The sequence below is a fragment of the Ursus arctos genome, unplaced genomic scaffold (assembly GCF_023065955.2).
Source record: "Ursus arctos isolate Adak ecotype North America unplaced genomic scaffold, UrsArc2.0 scaffold_5, whole genome shotgun sequence".
Classification (NCBI taxonomy): Eukaryota; Metazoa; Chordata; class Mammalia; order Carnivora; family Ursidae; genus Ursus; species Ursus arctos.
In genome coordinates, this window is record NW_026623067.1 from 54,353,582 (window position 1) to 54,375,326 (window position 21,745).

The following is a 21,745-nucleotide window of genomic DNA, read 5'->3' on the forward strand; positions in this document are numbered from 1 at the left end:
GTACTAATTCCTCTCAGAGCAGCTCCCCAAGCTCTAGTGCCCCCAATTCCCCAGCAGGGTCAGGACACATCCGGCCCAGCACCCTCCATGGCCTGGCCCCCAAACTCAGCGGACAGCGCTACCGGTCCGGAAGGCGGAAGTCGGCTGGCAGCATCCCACTCTCCCCACTGGCCCGGACCCCCTCTCCAACGCCACAGCCCACCTCCCCCCAGCGGTCACCATCCCCTCTGTTGGGACATTCACTTGGCAATTCCAAGATCACTCAAGCCTTTCCCAGCAAAATGCACTCACCTCCCACCATTGTCAGACATATCGTGAGGCCCAAGAGTGCAGAGCCCCCGAGGTCCCCGCTGCTCAAGCGTGTGCAGTCAGAGGAGAAGCTCTCCCCCTCCTATGGCAGTGACAAAAAGCACCTGTGTTCCCGCAAGCACAGCCTGGAGGTGACCCAGGAGGAAGTGCAGCGGGAACAGCCTCAACGGGAAGTGACCTTGCAGAGCCTGGAGGAAAATGTGTGTGACGCGCCTTCTCTCAGCCGAGCCAGGCCTGTGGAGCAGGGCTGCCTGAAGCGCCCTGTCTCCCGGAAGTTGGGAAGACAGGAGTCTGTGGACGAGCTGGACCGAGAGAAGCTCAAGGCCAAGGTGGTAGTGAAGAAACCAGATGGCTTCCCAGAGAAACAGGAACCCCACCAGAAATCCCATGGACTTGGTAGTGATTTAGAAAACCTCTCGACTTATAGGCTAGAAGAGAGAGAGAAGAAAATATACCCAAAGGCTTTGGAAAGGTCAAATCATTTTGAAAACAAAGGGGCCTTGCAGGAGACCCAGTCCCTGGGCAGTCTACTGAAAGGGGCTCTTCACAAGCAGGTCAGCATTAGGGCCAGCGAGGGGGTGACCTCAGAGGGGGCAGCGACGGGCCATGTCCTGGCACCCGGGGACCACAGCCAGGGCATCAGTGACTTCAAGCGCACCTCTGTTCCCAGCACCCTCCAGGACACTCTCTGTCACTCCACGGACAGGTCCAGCTCCGTGAAGGGTGAGAACCTGGAGAAGGCCCCCCAGGCCAAGGAGTGTCTCCGATGTGAGAAGTTAGACAGCAAACTAGCCAACATCGATTACCTCCGAAAGAAAATGTCACTTGAAGACAAAGACGACAGCCTATGCCCTGTGCTCAAACCCAAGATGACCTCTAGTGCCCATGAAAGCTTGCCCGGGAACCCAGTTCGGGCCATGGGTGGACAGCAGGAGGCCCTGCCGGCCTCTGAGAGCCGAGCGTTCGTCAACAGTGCCCACCCGGCTCAGATGAGTTCTGTTTCTTTTGTCCCTCTGAAGGCCCTAGCCAGCCGGGTGGATGCTGGCGTGGAGAAGCCGGGCTTGGTTGCTCCTGAGTCACCTGTCCGGAAAAGCCCCTCTGAGTATAAGCTGGAAGGTAGGTCTGTGTCCTGCCTGAAGCCAATTGAGGGCACTTTGGATATTGCTCTCCTGTCTGGACCTCAGGCCTCCAAGACAGAGCTGCCTTCCCCGGAGCCCACACAGAGCCCCAGCCCAGCCAGTGATGTGGGGCCCTCCGTGCCGCCAGCTCTCCCCAGCAGCGGGGGCATGAGGGGTGACACGGCGGGTCAGAGGGAGCCTTCCCCTGCTGGCTTCAGGATGACTAAGTCCTACCTGCTAGAGTCTCGGTTCCCGCCTTCCAGCCGGGGTCTCCAGAATTCACCAGCCACTCCCTTGCCTGACCCAGAGGTAAAGCGGGACAGGAAAGCTTCCCATGCTGCCAGGAGCCCAATGACAGTCATGGAAAGTGATCCCCAGCAGAGAGAGGGGGGCCCCAGCAAACACCAAGACCACAGCCCCGACACTAAACTCCTCCCGTTCCTGGGGCAGAACCCCCACAGTGCTGACCCATCCAGGTCACGCAGCCTGCTGCCTCCTGAAGGTACCCCCTCAAGAGAGAAGCTGAGTGGGAGGGAATCCTCCGAAAGGGCCCCTTCTGCAGCCAGAAGCGAGCGGTCTGCTATGAGGGCTAACTCCCGCAGAGACCCCTCCGTGGAGTTGTGTCCCCCAGAAGCTGCTAAAACCAGTGATAATTCCAGAAATCTCCCCTCTGGGGGGAGGCCCCGCCCAGATTTCCACACACAGCCCCACCCCATGGAGAAAGCATGGGGGCCTTGTGGGAAAACAAGCCACAGAGATGGCCGAGTGGAGGTGAGGCCGCTGGCAAGAGAGGACTCTTCTTTCCCGTCAGCAGGGACATCTGAGAGGGAGCTGGGCAGAGGAAGAGGTGGCATGGAACCCCAGCCGGAAGCCCCTCCTGCCCGGTGGTCACTGCAGCCACCCAGCACTGAGAATGGGAAAGGAGACCAGCTCTCTGGTTTCCCATCTTTTCAGAAAGACAGTCCCAAGGAGCTGGAAAGGAAAGAACAGCTTCTACAGAAGCATGTCAGCAGTAGCTCTCAGCCCGCACCAGTCACCAAAGAACTGCCCAGCCCGGCCGCTAGGCCGCACTGCAGCTCACCGAGCCATTCCTCAGGCAGAGAGCCAGCAGGCAAGCCCTGTGCTGCAGAGCCCAGCCTGGGCCTTCAGGGCCCTCCCAAGCCGACTGCAGCGCACAGTGAAAGCAGCAGCCACAAGCCCAGGCCTGGCCCTGACCCGAGCCCTCCAAAGTCTAAGCACCCAGACAGGGCCCTTTCCTCCCAGAAGCCGAGCGGTGGGCCTACAGCCAGCAAAGAGCCTGGTGCTCAGCCCCCTGTGGGCCCCAGCCGAGAGGAGAAGGGTGGCAGCAAGGGTGTGTTAGATGCGTTCCCTGCCCTCCCAGGCTCCCAGAACACGGCCAATGATGCGATGAGCCAGGGAGGAGGTGGACCCTCAGTTCCGCTGCACACCGAAGGGGCTCTTCTAGACACCAAGATGAAACCTGCCAGTGCTGGGCGTCCCCCAGAGGTGCTGGAGAAGCCCACGCATCTGCCATGGCAAGGACACTCAGGAGGTGATGAGTCGGTAGACCAGAAACCCGCCACTGTCAGTGAAAAGCAAAACCTTTCTCCAAAGCACCCCAAACCATCCACTGTGAAGGATTGCCCAACTCTGTGCAAACAGACAGAGAAGAGTCCAAGTTCGCAGGCCACCGCCACCACAGACAGGAAGTCTGAGGGCAAGAAATGCACTGAAGCACTTTATGTTGCAGCAGACAGCGGGAAGCTTGAGGCCAGCCTTTCCCTGGCACCGGGCGAGGCCAGGCCGAAAGGCCCAGAGAGGCCGGCAGCTGCCATGGGGAAGGGCTTGCCAGAGGCCAAAGGGAAAGGGCTGAGTCCCCAGAAGCCACTGACTGAGGCAGGCAAGCCCAGTGGCATGAAACGGTCACCCTCGGCCACTGGGCAGAGCTCTTTGCGATCCGCTGCCCTCCCGGAAAAGTCTCTGAGCTCCTCCTCCAGCTTTCCTGAAGCCAGACCCGGGGCACGAGAGGCCACTGCGAGTGGCAGTGACTCGTCTTCCGCCAAGGCCAGCGGCGCTGCGGCGAAGGCCCTGCCTGGAGGTGATGGCAGAACCCACATGACCAAGAGTGACTCTATGCCATCCTTTCGGAGCCCCACCGTCACTCTGGAATTGCAGCACCCCGGCCCAAGTGTGGCGGGGGGCGCTGGCCACCGGGACAGGGCCATGTCAGTAACTGCTACCATAGGAGAAACCAAAGGGAAAGAGCCTGTCCCAGCCCCGCCCTCTCAGACTAGGAAACAGAATGCGGGCAGAGAAGTCACCAAGGTGTCCCCAGCTCCAAACCCTGACCGGCCCATCGCCCTTTCTTCTGAGAAGGACTTTGTGGTCCGGCAGAGGCGGGGGAAAGAGAGTCTGCGTAGCAGCCCTCACAAAAAGGCCTCATAATGGGGCAGGCCCCAGGCCGGACTGGGGAGACCCGACCTGAATGTGTACCTGAGTCTTGACTACCTTTCGAAACCAGCACTGTGTGGGAACGCCCGCCGGGCAGAGCCTGGAGCCTCACTGCGGACGGGGAGAGGGAGAGAAAGTCGGAAAGAAAGAGGGGACCTTCTTCCAATTGCCTTCCCGATTGTTACCGGTAAAACTGTTACCAGATAGTGTTTATACAAACAACAACAACAACAACAAAAACCTTTACAGTTGAGGGTTGTTGAGGAAAAAGATTTTCTCTGTAAATACCTAGCAATGTGTTTGGTTTGGGATGTAGAGTCGGTACCTTGCTGCTGATTGCGTTGTTTACCACAGCTTTTTTTTTTTTTTTTTTTTCCAGGTAAGATGTTTGCTTTACCACTTATCATAGCGTAGTAACGAAGCAAAATGGTTAAAATTGGGTGTATGGAGAAGTGTAGCTACACTCCTATCTGTGTATATCCACATCCACCCACATGTTTTGGTCTGTGGTTTAAGAGAATATTTCAAGGCTACATTTTTCTAAGTTAAAACATTCTAAGTAGAGTTAAAGAAGAAAGAAAGTCCTAGATACAGTAGATCGTGAGTTTTTGTGTGTATTTTTCAAGAGAGATCTTGGTAGTACTGTATCTGGCTACCTGTGTTTGCAGATCTGAAAGCAAGAACTACTCTAATCACTGCATTTGGAACCTTCCTCCATTAGGAATGGCCGGGACCGAGGGAGCTAACCATTTTCACTTCACAGCCATCCCAGTGGACATTCTGATCCTGGGCCCAACTGTCTGAAAGGCCAGTTGTCCTTGTCTATGGGTGTGGGGGGGGGGGTCTTCACCCTCGCTGTAGCGGGGGCTATAAACACACGTCAGCTTTATTTCTCTTACCTTCCTTTCCTTTCATGCTCTTAACCTCAGGCCTTTATGCTCTGAGTCACTAGTCCAAGCAGCACACGTTTTGTAGTAGTTTTGCACCAGCCCTGCTCTTGAACAAAGAGGAAAATTACTGGCCGCACACAAATCTGATAGTACTTAAATCGAGTAGGAAGGATCAGGCACTGGAAGAGGTTTTAAATTGGCTTTTTTGAGGGAAAAGAGGGGGGGATTTTGGCATCATAGCATATATATTAATGAATAATCAGGACATCAGATACATTTTACTACATAGCTGGGGCCTTATGTTGTAGATGAAGCTTGCTGTTTTTAGCAAGTTCCTGGTTTCACATTCATTTCTGATGCATCGAGTAGCTCCATACATTACAGAACATGATCTCTTTATTTGTATGCAAAAAAAAAAAATACTGTATTAATAAAGAGCAGCATTTTTTAAACAAAAAGACTCAGTGGAGCTATTTGGTGCTTGAATGTGTCCTTTTTACTTTTGCTAAGCCTTATTTAAATTTTGTATACCATGAAATACGTAGAATTCCTCAAATCATTTTAGTGCTGAGGGGGTTTTTTGTTTGTTTTTGTTGCAGTTGTCCTGGTGGCTCGTTTTGTATTGTAAGACAACACTTGCTGACATAGCACTAAGGGCACTAAGAGAAAATACACACAGATAAGTCTTTATAAGATGTTTGGGATCCGTAGCAGAATTTTTGTTTTGTTTTTTTTAAGAGAAAAAAAAATTACCAGTAAGTACTAATTCAGCACCCAAACCCCCTCAGATGTCTTAGTATCTTCAAGCTATAAAATTGTTCCCCTAAGCACAGCCTGTGGATTGTAAATTATTTAGCGAGGCTATAAACCCTGTTCCAAAAACAAAGGCATAGTTTCACTGACTGCTTGGTTGTCCTTCATTGTACAATGAGTTGGCAATGGCACAAAAAAAAAAAAAAAAAAAGTCTCCTCCTTGCCCCTGATTTTTTTCCCATGTAGTTTTAGCTCTTCCCCATGACTACATTGTGAGATTGTAGAAGAAACAAATATCGTAAAAGAACTCAAATGGGTTTCCAAAGTGGTCTCAACATTTATAATTCATATCTGTGTTTGGCAGTCGTCATCCAGTCCTCTGTACTCAGACACCACGACGGGTCTATCGGGGAGGTAGTTCATGGTTTACAGCCTTTGCTTTGTAACTGTCCAGTTTCCTTTAAAGCACAACTAGCTGCTTGTTTACAAATGATATTTTTATGTATATTTTGTATAGTGTATTATCATTTTTGCCAAATATGTTTTTGCATTTTGGATGAGTAAAGAGTACTTAAGGTTGTATTCATGTGATACCTGTTTGTTGTTGTAAACCTCTCCAATCAGCTGGTAGAAATTCTCCTGTGTTCTGTTTGGTCAGTCTCCTGTGATTGTAAGGTGTGCTCCTCGGTAGTACTCCCAGCTGTAGATTTACCAGCTTCGAAGTTTGTTAGGATCTGTGCAATAAAGTGTTTGCAGTCTTATTTTCTCTAAGAAATTCCCTATGGATGTCATAATTGTTGTATATTGAACAAATATTTATACTTATGCAGTTGCATAACATTGAAATAAAAATTTAGCATGAAAAGATAATGACTAATATGTTCTTTTCTTATATATACACATATATCTCTAAAATGTTACTGAATATAACTGTATATTATGGGAAGTATGAGACTTTGCAGATTGCTTTTTATGTGGAGGAATAGTTTGCTAATTTTTTTTTTTTTTAAGATTTTATTTATTTGAGGGAGAGAGAGGGAGAGCACAAGCAGGGAGCGTGGCAGAGGCAGAGGGCAAAGCAGGTTCCCCGCTGAGCAAGGAGCCCGACGTGGGACTCGATCCCAAGGACCCTAGGAACGTGACCTGCGTTGAAGGTAGGTGTTTAATCGACTGAGCCACCCAGGTGCCCCTAATTTTTTTTTTTTTAACTTAAACAAACGCTCTCTTCTTGAAGATTAATTCTTCCTATAATGCCTTCCTATGTTTTCTCCCAACCTCATTCTTTGCCTGCAGAACTTACCAGCTTCCACACCACAGTCACTGTCTTCATACAGTCTCTTCCTCCAGGACACCATCTCCTTCATTTCTCCTAAAATCTTCCTCCATCAGTTAGCATTGTGCCCTGTCATCTTTGATTTCCTCCCTTCCTGTCTCATTCCTCCTAACTGAAGCCATTGAAACCGCCAGGAATGAGAGAAGCAGCTAACATTTATTGTCTACCTAGTATGTATGGCTGTGTGTATGTGTGTGTGTGTGTGTGTAGTGCTGGGCAAGATGCTTTTCATCTCCCATGTCATTTGAGCCTCAACCCAGATGGTAGCAGCATCCCCATTTTACAGATGAGAAACAAGGCCCAGACAGGCTCTGTCATTTGTTTAATATACACCCTGTAAAGAGAGTTTGGATTAGAAGCCAGATTGTTTTTTTCTGGCTCTAAAGCTCTTGACCTTTCTAAACATGTCCAGGTGTCATGTGATTGCATTCAGATCTGGGCCCCTCTGTGAATGCTTGAAGACACCCCGTTGTCTCTCTACATGCAGAAAAATCATACGGTGCAAAATTACATGTTTGATGATTGGTGGGAAACCACGGGCCAAGGCAGCTGAGTGTTCTCTGTAATAGGGCTTCTTTATTAATTCTAATTAATCAGTGGGCAACTTCCCATCTAGCATTTTCGGTTCACAACACAAATGTAACATGAAGAAGGGTAGCTTTATTAACTACAGAAATCTGCTTCCTTCAATACAGGCCAGGCATGAAGCAACTCCATGGTAGGGCAGCTCTCTAAATTTGATTTCCCACCTACTGGTATGGTTTTAACTCATTCCTAACAGCAGTGATTTGTGTTAGTCCTCTCTTTTCCTAGCTCTACCCCCATGACTATTCTCCACGTCTTAGGTATCTACAAAAGCTAGAAACGAGCACAGCTTTGTTGAACCTCGGTTTCATTATCTTGCATATTGAAAGTCGGTCAGTCTGGCCCAGATTCAAGTATTCTGGCCATTCAGACTCCTTGGACCGTAGACTGGAATCTTAGCACCAATCCTCACAGAAAAACACGCAATAACATCCCACTGATTTCTGGGACCGTGTGTTCCGAAAGCCAAGGTGGCCATCTCTTGTCACAGGCTGACATGGGGACTGTCAGCCCCAACACGTGGATGCAGGCAAGCACTTCAGAAAGGGACTCTGCTCCCTGTACTTGAGTTCCCTGTGTCCTCCACAACGTGCCAGTCAAGTCGGTTCCGATGTCGAGAAAAGAAAGATCTGGTGTATATGGTTACTAGGCATTGCCGCACACTGCTTTGTAAAAGGTCTATTAATACTGTAAAGCTGAAAGCCTCTAACAAACACTCATCTCCTGTTTCATTAAGCACAGTGTGGAGACGGCTGTCAGTAGCCAGGAGGTGAAGGATGAAGATGTTTGTGAGGCCTGAAGCAAGCATGTTGCGTTTACTAGGTCTTCATATGTCAGGCTGGCATCACCATAACCTCCAGACCTAACCTGTCTAAATCAAAATCCTTTGCCTGAAAATTCTGTCCCTCCAGAATACATACACTGTGTTACACAGTGCTGTGAAGTGACATTCCCAGGCTGGAGACAGACTGACTCTTTCAGGGACTAAGGCAATTCCTGCAGATGCCCACCCACATCCATCACTGGGGTGCCAGCCCGTATCATGAGCGCCAGCTCCTCGGCTTCCTGCTCCATTCACATGGGCATCCTGAGAACAACTATGGCTCCCTGACCTCAAGGAAAAGCTTGGGCTTGACCACTGGCAAAAAGGCTGGCTCCTTTTTCAGTACCTGTAAATTCTCACAACCAGTGACCTCTTTATTCTTCTTGTCATTCTGTAGAAACAAAAAAAGTATTTCTTAAACAACAAAACTCATTTTTGTTGCCTAACATGGTCTTAAGGCAAATTAGAAATACAGAGATGAAGAAAAATGAATCGCTACAATCCCACCAGCCACTCTGTCATTCTTGCCTTTATACAGGTTTTTAATTTTTTCAAAAAACTGAAATAATAGTGGACATGATGTTTGCTGACCTCTTTCGTTGAGTATTAAATCACAAATATATTTCAGTATCTATAAATACGCTTCTGCAATATTGTTCATAATGGCTGCATGGCATTTCATTTTATGGACATGCCATATTGCTTTCATTCATGGCAGGAAGCCCCAGATGCAGACGATTGAGCTCGTCTTGTTCTCCAGTTCCCGGCCAGTTTACGCCAGAGTTCATTTATTCTATCCCCACACTTCCTTTCTTCCCCGCTTCCACACACTGTAGGCAGCCATGTTAATTAAATGGTTTATCTTTTTGTGTTCTTATAAAATACTGGTTTTGTATGCATATATTTTTAATGTATAAAAACAATTGTGTTAATCTGTCATTTGGGTTTTGTTTGTTTTTACCCATCAAGCTTTCTCTGTTGGTTCACAAACTGACTCCTGTACCCGAAGAGGGAGGAGAGGCGGAAGAAAGAGATAGACCGGTCCAGATCGGTAGGTGGCAGGTTTAATAAGCAAGAAAACTTATGTATGAGGCTTGTCTTGGGTGCCCACAGACGAGTAGATCTCTGCCCCCACGTGCCAGAATCTTAAAAGTTTATATACAGGTCTTAACGGGATTCCGTTACGTGTCCTATCCAGATCAACAGAACGTGGCTCTCTCAAGACTTTCCTTGAAACCAGCTCCCATTGTGGGAATCGTGGGTGGAGCGTACATTCCAAGAACAGGGGAGAGGGTGAGGAGCCTCTGGTGGCGCAGATCCAGCTCATGGGTCAACCAGTAGTCATGTCCTCTTGGTGACCTCCTCCAACACCATATGTTTAAGATTCAAATACATTGCTATAGCTATATCTAACCCACTGCTTCTGATGACCGTATAATACCCATGGTGGGTGTCTTTCCATTTTCCTAGTGGGGAACACTCAAACTGCTTTGAACGTCCCCCTCCATAAATAATGCCGCACTAAATATTGTTGTGGAAATGTGAGATTTTCTTGGGAAATACACCCTCACGGAATTTGTGGGTCACATATTTAACTTAACTAATTGCTGTCACAGGTTCTTGAATTGGCTTCACCCGTCTACATCCATAAGCCATGCACACAGTTCCTATAACCCCATACCCCACCTATGCTATTATTCAGATCTTTCTTTTTGCCAGACTAATAGATACAAACCTTTATCTCATTTTAAGTTGTATTTCTCTAATTCCTAGTAATGCCAACAGGTTTCCAATGTTCCTATCCCACCCAAGAATATAGAACATCTCCCAATTTGTTCACATCATCTAATTTATTAAGTCATTTATCTATTATTGAATATTTAGGTTGTTTCCAAAGATAAGAGAAAGCAAAAAAGGGAGACCCAAGCTGTTGAGGAAGCCCACGAATGAACATGCAGGGAGAAGGAAGAGATGGATGGATACTCTGGTGGCCACCTGTCCTCTGCTTACCTTTGTGGGATCTAACACCTTGTCTTGAACAGTCAGATGCTTAGAGAATATCTCGGTTTGGGGGGATGAGAGTTCGATGAAGGTCAGTATTTAATTTTTCATGAACAATAATGGCTTTTTTAAAAAAAATCTGTAGAATAGTTCTTTCCTTTCTGAAGACCAGCATTATTCAACAAATGATTTCATATAAGTAGATGGGATGGAATGAGTGTGTGGGTGGAGGGTAGGAGGGGGAGCATGGGAGTTTAGCAGCAGAGTCTTGTGGCCTGGCAGTTGTAGCAAGAGACGAAGAGGCTTTACACCCCAGGATGTCTCACCCTTGGATTTGAAGGCTCCTTAGCCCCTTATTCTCATTTTGCTACAAAATTTCCTTTTAGAGAATATGGAGCAGCTTTCAAGTCATTTGACTCATGGAGACTAACATATGACTCAGCTATTGATTGATAAGATTAGGGAAAGATATTTTGCATGAAATCATTTGGCTTAGAGTCTAGAGCCAAACCCAGTCTAACAGAATTCCAATATCCAGGGGTGGGGCAGAGGAATCTGTTTGGTAATGAATCCCCCAGATGATTCTGGTGATAAACCGGTATCTGGGAGCCATACATGGCTGGCCCATTCTTCTGCAGCCTTCAAGCTAGCCTCCCCCTCCCCCTAGTAAACGTTCTAACTCTTAATGTTCTAGGCAACTGGTTCTAGTTAAACACCCAGGATCCCCAGTTGTGACTTGCTTAAAACTAATCACATTCTTTCTTGCTGTAACTCAAGTTAACTTTTTCTTTAGCATTCAGGGCAGAAAATAGTGTCAGCTGCCCCTCTTGCAACTTATACAGAAACATTTAAAAGCCATTTATCTCATACATTTGTAAACTTCAAAATTGCAAATGACACTTATTGGGGAATTGGACGAGTAGGAATGATATGACAGCTTCCTCTCTGGAAATTTTACAGGTAATGCCTGTGTTTGGGTCTGTGCTGTGTTGGGTTAGCAATGATGGCTGCTGGCTGCGGGGAAAGGTATAATTTGCCACCCGATTGCGGGATTCGCAGCTCACGCAGAGTCCTCCGTGATGGCGGCCAGTCAGCTTTTATGGACTTCAATGCGATTTGCTTCAGTACCCTGTGAAATGCAGGGTCAGCTCACTGAGCTACAACATGCAATAATAACACATTTTTATAGGGGTAGCTTGTCAGAGCAGTAACAACATGCGATACATAAAACCAATAAACACACCATGTCTACAGATTCTATCCTAGTAACCAGGATAAAGCAATAAAATTGACAGCAGCTATCAAAAAAGCTCCCTTTCTGACTTTCCAGGGTGAATTTACTGTTGCTTAAAACAGAGGAGCTGTCACAAAGCCTTAGATCAGCGCGCAGTTACAGAATTGCAAGTTGCATGACATGGAAGGGGCGCGTGCCTGATAAATGAAAGCAAGATGGGCAATTACGTCTTGCTGGGCCTTAGGACCCCACCATCTTTCATGTGATGTAATCTGCCTTGTGGATCTCCTAAAGAGAATACTTGTGTTTTTGTTTTTACACATGAACTACTGCGGAGGACAGTGTGGCTATGGAGTGGTAAGTCAGCAGTTAGCATTTCCTATCCACAGCTTAAATCCTGAAGTCAGGTAAGAGCCTGAATTTGCTAGAATGCACAGGGAACTCAGTGGCTCGGATATGTCTCAGACTGGATTCATAGAGTGTGGACTTCCATACTTTATGATATGGATGAAGGGAGAAAGGAAAGCATGAAACCAGCAAGGAAGGAAGGAAGTGCAGAGAGGGAAGGAGAAGAGGAAGGAAGGGAATAAACAGCAAAGAAAGAAAAAGCAAAGAGAAAGAGAGAGGGGAGGGAGAGAGGAAACAGTGAGCATGGTGTTTGCATCTTCACGGTCACTACCAGGAATATCTCCCAGACTTTCCAGAGCTGATCATCTAATTTACTTCAAGCAGATGAACACAATCAATGAAACACATTAACTGTGTGTCCTGCTCCCATCCCCCCTGACTTCTCAAAGGTGAATGGCTCTGGTACAAGAGTGGGCCACATGGGGTGCTGTATTTGGCAGGGGTGCTCTCTTGGCTTGGGAGGGTCTGCTAACGTTGCCTCCAGGTGCCTAGAACGAGGGGACTTTCCTGTAGCAGCAGTGAGGAAGTTGCGTGGAAGAGCCCCTGCTCTGCACACCGACAGAGCCTGGGCAGGGCAGCCAGGCCTGCTTCTGCGTCAGGTCTGTCCTGAGCCCAGGACTCTGTGAGAAAAGGCCTTGGTCACTGCCATTGACTCAAGGCCAATACCAGCCCAGCAGTGGCTCGACCTAGCCTTCTCAGAATGGTGCCCCACCATCCTAGGCCCAGGGAAGGAAGAAAGGTAGATGAGATGAGGAGGCTCAATCTCCTCATATTTCTAGCCCTTACTTTCTCCTTCCACACACATGTTTAAACAACTGCATCTCCAATGCTCCCTCAGGAAAGCTGAGGAAAACTTCCCTTTCAGGCACCTGTTTTCCCAAACACTGATATTCAAGGTAATTAAAGCCGCTAATTATGTGTTCTTTCATTTCATTAGCAGAGCGGGGCTCAGCCTGCCCTCGCTCCCGAGGTCCAGGCCGTCTAGCGCTCAGGGGGATAAGTTACCCATTCATCTGTGCCACCTCTCTTGGCTTTGATGGAAGGAGGCCTTCGAGCCCAGGAGTTGGAAGTTACCTGAGGGTGGGGAGCAAGGTGTAAGTTCTTGCACACTTTGACCTGCTTCCAGAAAGTAAGGGGAAAGGGATAGACACTTCCGAGTAAAACTGAGATCACATGCCTGCTAAGAGGCCCTGGGTGAACTGTGGCCTAGGAGTTAGCTGGGAATCCCTACTTCTTAGCATTCCTCAGGGTGGGAAAGGGTGAGGCCAGTGAGACACCCACCCTGGGTGCTAAATTTAAGGGGGCACCAAAGAACTCAGTAATGAAGATATTTTAATGCAACATTAAACAAACAAACAAAAAAACTGATGCAAAATATCAACCATGAATAAAATATCAAAATTTTAAACAAAGGCAGGCTCAGTATTACTGATTCTCCCTTTGCCTCAGGCTCTAATATGGTTCAGCATGGGACTATTATTATGGATCCTATTTTTTTAAATGTTGATATTTTATTTACCATGTATTTCTTTGATTAGTTTTTAAAATACTGCATTAAATAGTTTTGTCTTGCTTACTGAATTTTTTGGCTTCTGCTTAAATTTTGCACCCAAGGCAAGTAACTCTCTCTCTTTACCTTAGCCCCCACCTTGTGTTCTTTACCAAGAACTTCTGAGAAAATTTGGCCTCCCATCCAGTACTACACAAAACAATCCCCCTAAGGCTAGCAGAGCGTTTGAGGGAGAGGTTTATGGCATTTCTTCACTATTTCCTGTCTTTCTTGCTGTTCTCGGGGATGCAGAGGTAAAGAGAGCTTGGTCCCCAAGTTTCCATTCTGTTCATATGTCCCACTCTTATGCCCTCATCTGAAGGGCTAATAAATTCTGATTGGTTATGAAAATTAATTTTATTTTGATAGCCAATCAGATTTTCATAACTCTAAGTTACCACCTCTAGCCTAAAATTGGTTATAGAACTCAAGGCCATATAAACACAACACCTGAGTCCAAGAGGTCCTAGCTCTTGTCTGCCAGTGAGACTGCAGGAGACCAAGCCCTAAATGAGTCTGACCCTTTGCGCCTTGTAAGGCCTAAGTCGTAACACTTTCCCCTTGCCTGTCCTCTCTCTCTCTCTCCATCCAATGGTCTTGTCCTCTCTTTTGCACTGGCATGCCCACTGCTGATGCCCCTGGCCACACTGGAAATGCAGGAAGCCCACTGATTGTGTTCTGGCTAGCTAGCATACTGCTGCGCTTTCCTCCACTGTCAATGTAAATGTGCCGTCTCGATTGCTGTCCCAGGTGAACAGACTATTGAGAGCTAGCCTGGGAACCAAGCCACCATTTATTTCATAGTTCCTGTGGGAAAGAAGCTTCTAAGGACCAGACATCCAAATGAGAAGAGCATTTGGACCACAGCCCATGCATAAGGTAGGATTTGTAACGTAAGAGCAAGCACACCAGATACGTAGAAGTCGCTTCCAGGGTTTTGAAGAGAGGGTGGCCAGTGTAGCAAAACTCCTAGACCTTGGGGGTGGGGAGCTGGTGGGGTTGCTTGCTTTTTTTTTTTTTTTTTGGTAGCTATTTACACCTTAGCATCTTTGTAGAGGCCTTAGAGACCTAAGGATTAAGGAGATTAGCAAAGTCGATTTGATGTCAAGATTCATTTCTCATTTCTCAGCCTCTTCTTTTAAATTCACTGTGTGTTCCCTTTTTCATTTAAAATAAGCTTTGAGACTTTATCCTCAACAAGTTTTTCAAATGACTACCTTACTGAGGACTCAGAGCCAAGCACAATGTCCAAGCTGTGGGAGATGGAGCTTGGGCTGGGGCTGTCAGCGCTGCCTAGTTGGAGGAGTTGATTTCCTTTTAGGGTCAGGCTAGGAGCTGCTTCCAGGGGTGTCCACAAGCGGAAGGGAGATGGCCTCCTAGTGCATTCTTCTCCTGGCCTTTCCCTGCCACTGGTCCTCCAGCGACCTTCCATGTGAAGAAATGGCTTTGGGTCTCTCACAGCTGTTGTTGGGCCCTTAGTCAGTTTAAGTTCCAGGAAGGTTCCTTAGCTCTAGGACTCAGAAAAGCACAGCAAATCCCTGCACAGCTGTAGGGGCCAATCTGAAAAGTCTGACAGACCAAAAAGGAACAGACAACAGTTCCTTTACTTGGGGCATTTTCGCTAAACACATTTACTCGCCATCTCTAGAAACCTTCAGCATTAAATGTGCTGGTATTTCCACCTCAGAAGGAATTTAACTGAAAAAATGAGCAGGATGGCAACCAAAAATAAAAATACTACAAGAAAGAAAATGCCCATGGCCGTAATCCCACAAGATAGTTTGACATAGGACAGCTTAACTCCCTTTAAAGATGGGGGGTTTGCACACTCAGTGTTCTCCGAGCCCTCAAATTTCTGCAGGTTTTCTTGGTACCATGTTATAAAATGAATATTCGAACAAGTGCAGTCCAGCGGATTGTGACTTAAATTAATGGTGCTCTGCTGGGACAAGGTGGGGAGGAGATGAGATGGGACGATGCGGATGTTATTGGCGGCCATATTGAGGTAGATTCCCTGAAGATGACTAAGAGCATCCATGCTATTGCCTGTCAGGCTGTTGTAGCTTAAGTCAACATGACTCATTTTCCTAAGGTTCTGGAATGCTTGCTTGTCTATAGAGAGGAGACCACAGGAGGATAAAATAAGAATCTCCAAGCTGCTCAAGGTCTGAAGTAGGTTGGTCTTTGAGATACTCCCATCTTGAAAGTGATTCCCCTGTAAATTGAGATGGCGGAGATCCACCAGGCCTGTTAGAAAGTGCTGATTCTCAGTGTCCAGGAGACAGTGAGAGAGATTCAGAACCTGTAGGAGATGGAGGTTTTGGAAAGGACTTTGTGAACCCTTAACTTGCAAGTGGGTAAATGCCAAATCTAGACCTTCTAGCTGAGGACATTCTTTGAATGCCTGGCTCTGGAGACCAAGAGGCTCGTTGTAGCTCAGGTTTAGGTATCGTAAGTGGGACAGGTTTTTGAGCTGAAGATTGCAGCAGTCAGAAGCCTCTATATCACTGTGGCTTAAATCAAGTTTCTGAAGATTTTCTAGTTTTTCCAAACACCCAGCACCGAGATCAAGTTTCCTCATGTTGCCTTTGATAGAGAGGTCTGTAAGGGATGGAAAACTGGCAGCATTGATTTGACACAATTGGTCAAAACTATTTACATTGAGAACTAATTTCTTGAGAGTCTTCATCCCCTCAATCCCAGAGGGTAACTCATTTAAGTGATTTGCTGTCAGATCCAATTCCTGGAGTTGAGTGAAGCACCGGAATGTGGCAGGGGAGATATCAGAGATGGAGTGCTTCTGTAGATTGATGCTTTCAACAGATATTTCACAAAGTCCGTCAAACATGGCTGAAGTCAGGTCTTGGTCATTGGTGTCGTCATATGACCCCAGCCAGAGAGACTGAGTAGTAGAGTTCTGTAGACCTTTTAATACAACAGACAAGTTAAGAGTCCCTCCAAATTTCAAACTCTGGAAGATTTTTGAACGGAAAGCTCCAGGCTCAATGCCTTTGATGTCATTGCCATTGAAATTAAGGCTCAGGTTGGTGGTCTGCTCCAGAGCTTGTATGTCTTCACTAGACAGGTAGTGGATAGCATTGTTCTGGAAATCCAGAACTTTCAGATTCTGGATTGGGAAGTTTTCTGGGAACTTAATGGAGGAAATATGATTGCTTCCAAGGTGCAAGCTTTCCAAGTTTTCCAGATTGTGCACTGGGATAAACTCGAGATTGGATATTCCTGTTTGGGTTAAGAAAAGATGCTTCAGCGACTTGGGCCCATTAAGAGATGTTTCTGCCATGAATATCAGGGGATTTCCAGTCAACACAATTGTGTTCAATTGATGATGGTTTTGAAAACTGTCTTCATGTACCCAGTTGATCTGGCACCTTGGAAAGGTAATAGATTTAATAGTAATTAACTGAAAAAAAGAAAAACTCTGTCACAACCTATATTAACAAGGCCATCTTCTGTGTTTCGTAAAAACAGTATACGTTGTTACTTGAAATAAAACGTAAAAAACTGTCTTCAGTACCAACAGATGATCTGTTGAATTAATGGCTAGCCTCAGTTCTGAAAATTCTGATGTAGACTTTTTTCCAGATATCTTGCCCCTTTGAACTCTCAGAGGTTTGTGTTTAGAATCTAGGGAACAGTGATTTGATTGTAGGCAAAATCCAACTATTTACTATTTTAAGTAAAATGCGGTATTTTATATATAATGTATAGTATAGAACATATAATATGTAATATATGTATCTGTTATTCTGGGAAATTAACAACTTATCTCAACCTCTTTTGTTGTATCTATAAAGTATAGAAATGATGAGGACTTTGTGGAACGGCTGTTAGTCAAATGATACATATGAAAATGCTCCATAGATATATGGAGCACTAGAGTTTTCATCCTGGTGTTGCACCTGAAAGTACTGGGTTATGCATGCACGCACACACACACACAAACACACATAACTCCCCTGGAGATCAATAAGGGAATTCCTTAGAATTCCAATTCCCTTAGAAAAAGAAGCTGAACTCCCTGGGAGCAAGTGAGCCCTGGAGCTAGCTTTGTTCTATCTGCCAGTGTCTGCCAGTCCTTGGTGGCCTAGAGCTCGAGGTGTAATAAGCCACATGCACAAAGGCAGAAGACAAAGGTTGGGGTCCAAGCAGGGTAGGAGGTCCTATCAAAACCTGCAAACCACCAAGACCCTCAAAAGCGATCCATCCGTTCAGTGGAAGACCTTAAAAAAAAAGTTTGTAGAGGGTGACCTTGAGGGTATGTGTTTTTCTTGGCCATAGCTCTAGATGGAACACAGCAATAATGAGAGATGTCTCCTCTGAGATTCTCTAACCATAAGCTTACACTCATGAGGACTGTGGCCTAAATTGATGCTGGAAAATTGAGTTCCAAGTGGCTCCAGAATGATAGTGACTTAGGTAATTGGCAGAAGTCAATGGAAATTTCTTCAGGAATAATGTACCTACTTAATTAATTTTTAATATGGAAAACTTTGAAATTTACATAAACGTAAAGGTTATAGTACAATGAGCTGTCATATATCTATCACACAGTTGCAACAGTTCTCAAGAGTTTGCCATATATATTTCTTTGCTTCTTCTGTTTCCACCTCTCCCTCCTGAATTATTTTAAATCAGCTCCTAGATATCCTGTACGTATTTCATTATGCATCTCCAAGAAAATAGAAGCTTATTTTCTATAGCCATAATGCCATTGTCTAGTTCCAGGAAAGTATTTTTTAAACAAATATTTACATCAAGTTTCAAACTCTGAATGATCTAAAAGTAACATTTTGCTGAACACATAAGGGAATTAATTAGTCAAAGTCAGTTAAAAAAATGTTCTACAGGGGCACCTGGGGGGCGCAGTCAGTTAAGGGTCAGACTCTTGGTTACAACTCAGGTTGTAATCTCAGGGTCATGGCATAGAGCCCCGCATTGGGCTCTGCGCTCAGCATGAGTCTGCTTGAGGTTCTCTCTCTCTTGCTCTCTGCCCCTCCCGCTCATACTCTCTCTCTTAAGTAAATAAATAAACCTTTAAAAAAAGTTTTATAGAATCAGGTTAAAACAAACAGCAGATGCCAGAATTATGAGGTATATCTGGTAATATATATGATTTATAAAAGAATATGTGATATACCTGATATATATTATCAGAATATATAATAAATATATTCCTATCAAACATGTGTTTGATATGTTTAAAGGAAACAGTGTGAACCAATAATATGATGAAGGAAAAATGTATTAAAACTCATGTGATATATTTGTAAAATGAAGTCATTGAAATTTACTGAAATAGGAAGTTAATGAAATCGAAAAACCAAGGACAGTTTATACAAGAGATTAGACACAGCGGAAAAGGATACTAATGGACTAAAAGTAGATGTGAGAAAATTACCTAGAATATAGTCCAAAACACCAAATGGTAGAAAACAAGAAGTACATACTGACATCTTTGAAGGATGGATGGGAAGCTGCGATATAAATTGAATCAGAGATCCAGAGGAGATGAAAGAGTGAATGGGAGCAAGCCAAGTTTCAAACAAATAATGGCTAGAATATTTTAGAATTGATGAAAGACACCGTTTGAGGATTCCAGGAGCCCAGCGATCTACACAGTGCAGTACTGTGATATTACAGAGAGCCAAAGACAAAGAGAAGCCACCGGAAACACCCAGAGAGGAAAGATTTCCTGTGTGTGAGCAGTGATTACGTAGACAGGTGATTATCTAGCAGCAACAAGGGAAGAATGGAACAGCAGCATCAGAGGGCTGAGAAAGATAAATAACCAGCAACTTGGAATCATGTCAGGAAACACTGTCTTTCGAGAATCAGATCGAAATAAAGACGTTTTTGGAAAAACAAAATCCGAGGGAGTTTACTGCTAACAGACTTTCACTAAAGAAATTGTTAAGTACGTACTTCAGAAAAAAAAGAAAATTATTCCAAGAGAAAGTCTGAAAAACGAGGTGGAAGAATGAGCAAAGAAAACGGAAAACATGTTGGTAAAGCTAAAGAAACTGTGACTCTTTAAAGTAATAAAAATACTGTCTGACTGGTGGCCAGGTAAGAGGCAGGGGCTGGGGGAGCTAAGGAGAGGGAGTTTAGAAAGTATGAAGTGTTTCCCAGAGGGCAGGGGGTGGGGGCCTGGGATAGGCCGGTGATGGGTAGTAAGGAGGGCACGTATTGCATGGGGCACTGGGTGTTATACGCAAATAATGAATGGAACGTTACATCAAAAACTAAGGATGTACTGTATGGTGACTAACATAATAAAAAATTATTTAAAAAAGAAATTATGAAGTGATATTTGTGTCACCGTTTGAAAATAACAGAAAAGGAAACCTAGACTCCTCTAGCTGGAAAAGCTATCCTGGCCCCATGCTTTCCTTAAAAATGTGGTCAAGCTCATTTCATCTAAAAATGAGAAATGGTAAAGCAGAGGGAAAGTAAATGTCCTGGGGGCACCATGAGTAGATAGTAGAATGATCTCCGTCCCTGTCTGAAAGGGCAAGACTTTGTCTCAGTGAAGTGTTGGCAGGCAGCCCGTGGAATCTTGGCCGTGGAGGTGGCCTGGGGTCATCTGGGGGGCTCTGGACTGGGAGTCAGGAGAGCAGAGTCCCAGTTTCCTTACTCTGTGACCCTGAGCAAAGTCACAAAATCTCCTTGAGCCTGCATTTCCTCATTGAACATGAGCTGGACGAAAATATTCAGCATGCCTACCTCCCAGGGGTGATTATAAAGATGAAGTGGTCTTACAGATGCGAATGCTCTGCCACTCCGCAGACACTCAAGCTGAACCACCAGAGAAATAGAGCTGCTGCAAGGGATGCAGACCCATCCACATGCAAAGCCCTTTCCCGTCTTGCACACACAAGCACACGCACACACACACACACACACATGCACGCACAGGCACACACACTGCCTTTCCCTTCTGGTTTATTCCATTATTTCCTTGTGATACTTCTGCCCACTGGTTCACAGACACTGGTTCAGCATTTGGAATCCTGATTCTGCTTCTAAAGTTAAATAATGGAGCTCTTTTTCCCAACTTATAGGGGGGAAAAAAGTTAGTAGCTTCTGTGTTTCTCCTGTAAATTTTTCTTAAAATGTTGTCACCCAAGAATGAACTATGGCATCTGATTTAATACAAGATTTGTTTTCAGTTTTTTTTTTTTATCAGTATTCCTTAGAACTTCTTAACACTGCTGATGCAATCTAGTTTGAAAATAATCCACTTTTCTCTCCACTGACTGGGTTTTTTAAATATTACATTTCACCTGCATAAAAACATTTCATGGGAAAGATAAGCATGCAGGATACACAGAGTGTCCCTGTGCTCCCAAAAGAAGATTCTGGAAACAATTTGAATGCAAGTTGTGTTATTACATAAGTAAAACATCAACTACAGATAAGGAACTCAGATACATACCTGGTTAAATCCAGAAAGATAAGATCTACGAGTCTGCTAAAAGTTGTATTTTCAATTGTAGGCAAGAAATTAAAGCCAAATTCCAAAAATTCTGTTGTGTTTGGTAGAGTGTCAGGAACTTCCGTGAGACCTAAATTTTCACAGTTATATGTGTTGTTGGCTTCTTTCTGATGAGAGAAACAATGTAAACTCATATCAGAGTTGGTAATTTGATTGACTAGCAAAATTACAGGTATTTTATCCTTTGAGCAGCAATCCCACTTCTAGCAATCTTTACCAAGTATACACCTGCAAAGACATAAGGTGACTCCTGCGGAAGATTATTTACTTTAGTAATTTTTGTAATACCAAAAAGATGGGCAATAACCAGATTATTCATCAATATAGGACTTGTTGAAAGAAATACAGCGCATTCACAAGATGGAACCTTCTGCAGACGAAAACAGAATGAATACGATCTCCACATGCTGATATGGAGTGATAGCCAGGTACACTGTATGGTGTAAAAAGCCAGGTGCAGAATGTACATAGAGCATGTGCAGTATATGGTACGTAGTACATTGCATATTGTATGCTACCTTTTCTGTAAGAAAGGTTTGTGTATTTCTTATATTTGCAAAAAGAAACAATGGAAAAAAGCCCAAATCTCATTGCCTTGAAGGGGAAGAAAGGAACCAGATAGAGGAGCAGGGGAGGAAAGAAGACTTCTCTGGTGATACTTTGTTTCATAGTTTTGATTTTGGATGCATGGAAATGTTTTATTTCAGTTTGAAAACAAACAACTCTGCATTAGGATCACTAAAACAAGACAATCCTACATTACATACTTTCTGAT

General features: G+C 45.2%; 2 protein-coding genes across 22 annotated transcripts in view; one reads left to right on the forward strand and one right to left on the reverse strand.

Annotated features, from left to right (window-relative positions):
* The window catches only part of MAST4 (microtubule associated serine/threonine kinase family member 4), a 535,574-nt gene extending 529,188 nt beyond the window's left edge, over positions 1-6,386 (forward strand). For all 20 annotated transcript variants that reach the window (XM_044384142.3, XM_057307021.1, XM_044384143.3 and 17 more), the window contains one exon: positions 1-6,386. In XM_044384142.3, coding sequence (XP_044240077.3) covers positions 1-3,872 — 3,872 coding nt within the window. In that variant the 3' untranslated portion in view covers positions 3,873-6,386.
* Positions 5,485-21,745, reverse strand: part of CD180 (CD180 molecule) — a 25,480-nt gene continuing 9,219 nt past the window's right edge. For both annotated transcript variants that reach the window (XM_026498868.4, XM_057307030.1), the window contains exons 2-3: positions 20,911-21,077; positions 5,485-16,843 (exon numbers count right to left, since the gene is read on the reverse strand). In XM_026498868.4, coding sequence (XP_026354653.2) covers positions 15,115-16,843; positions 20,911-21,077 — 1,896 coding nt within the window. In that variant the 3' untranslated portion in view covers positions 5,485-15,114. The remainder of the gene's footprint in view (positions 16,844-20,910; positions 21,078-21,745) is intronic.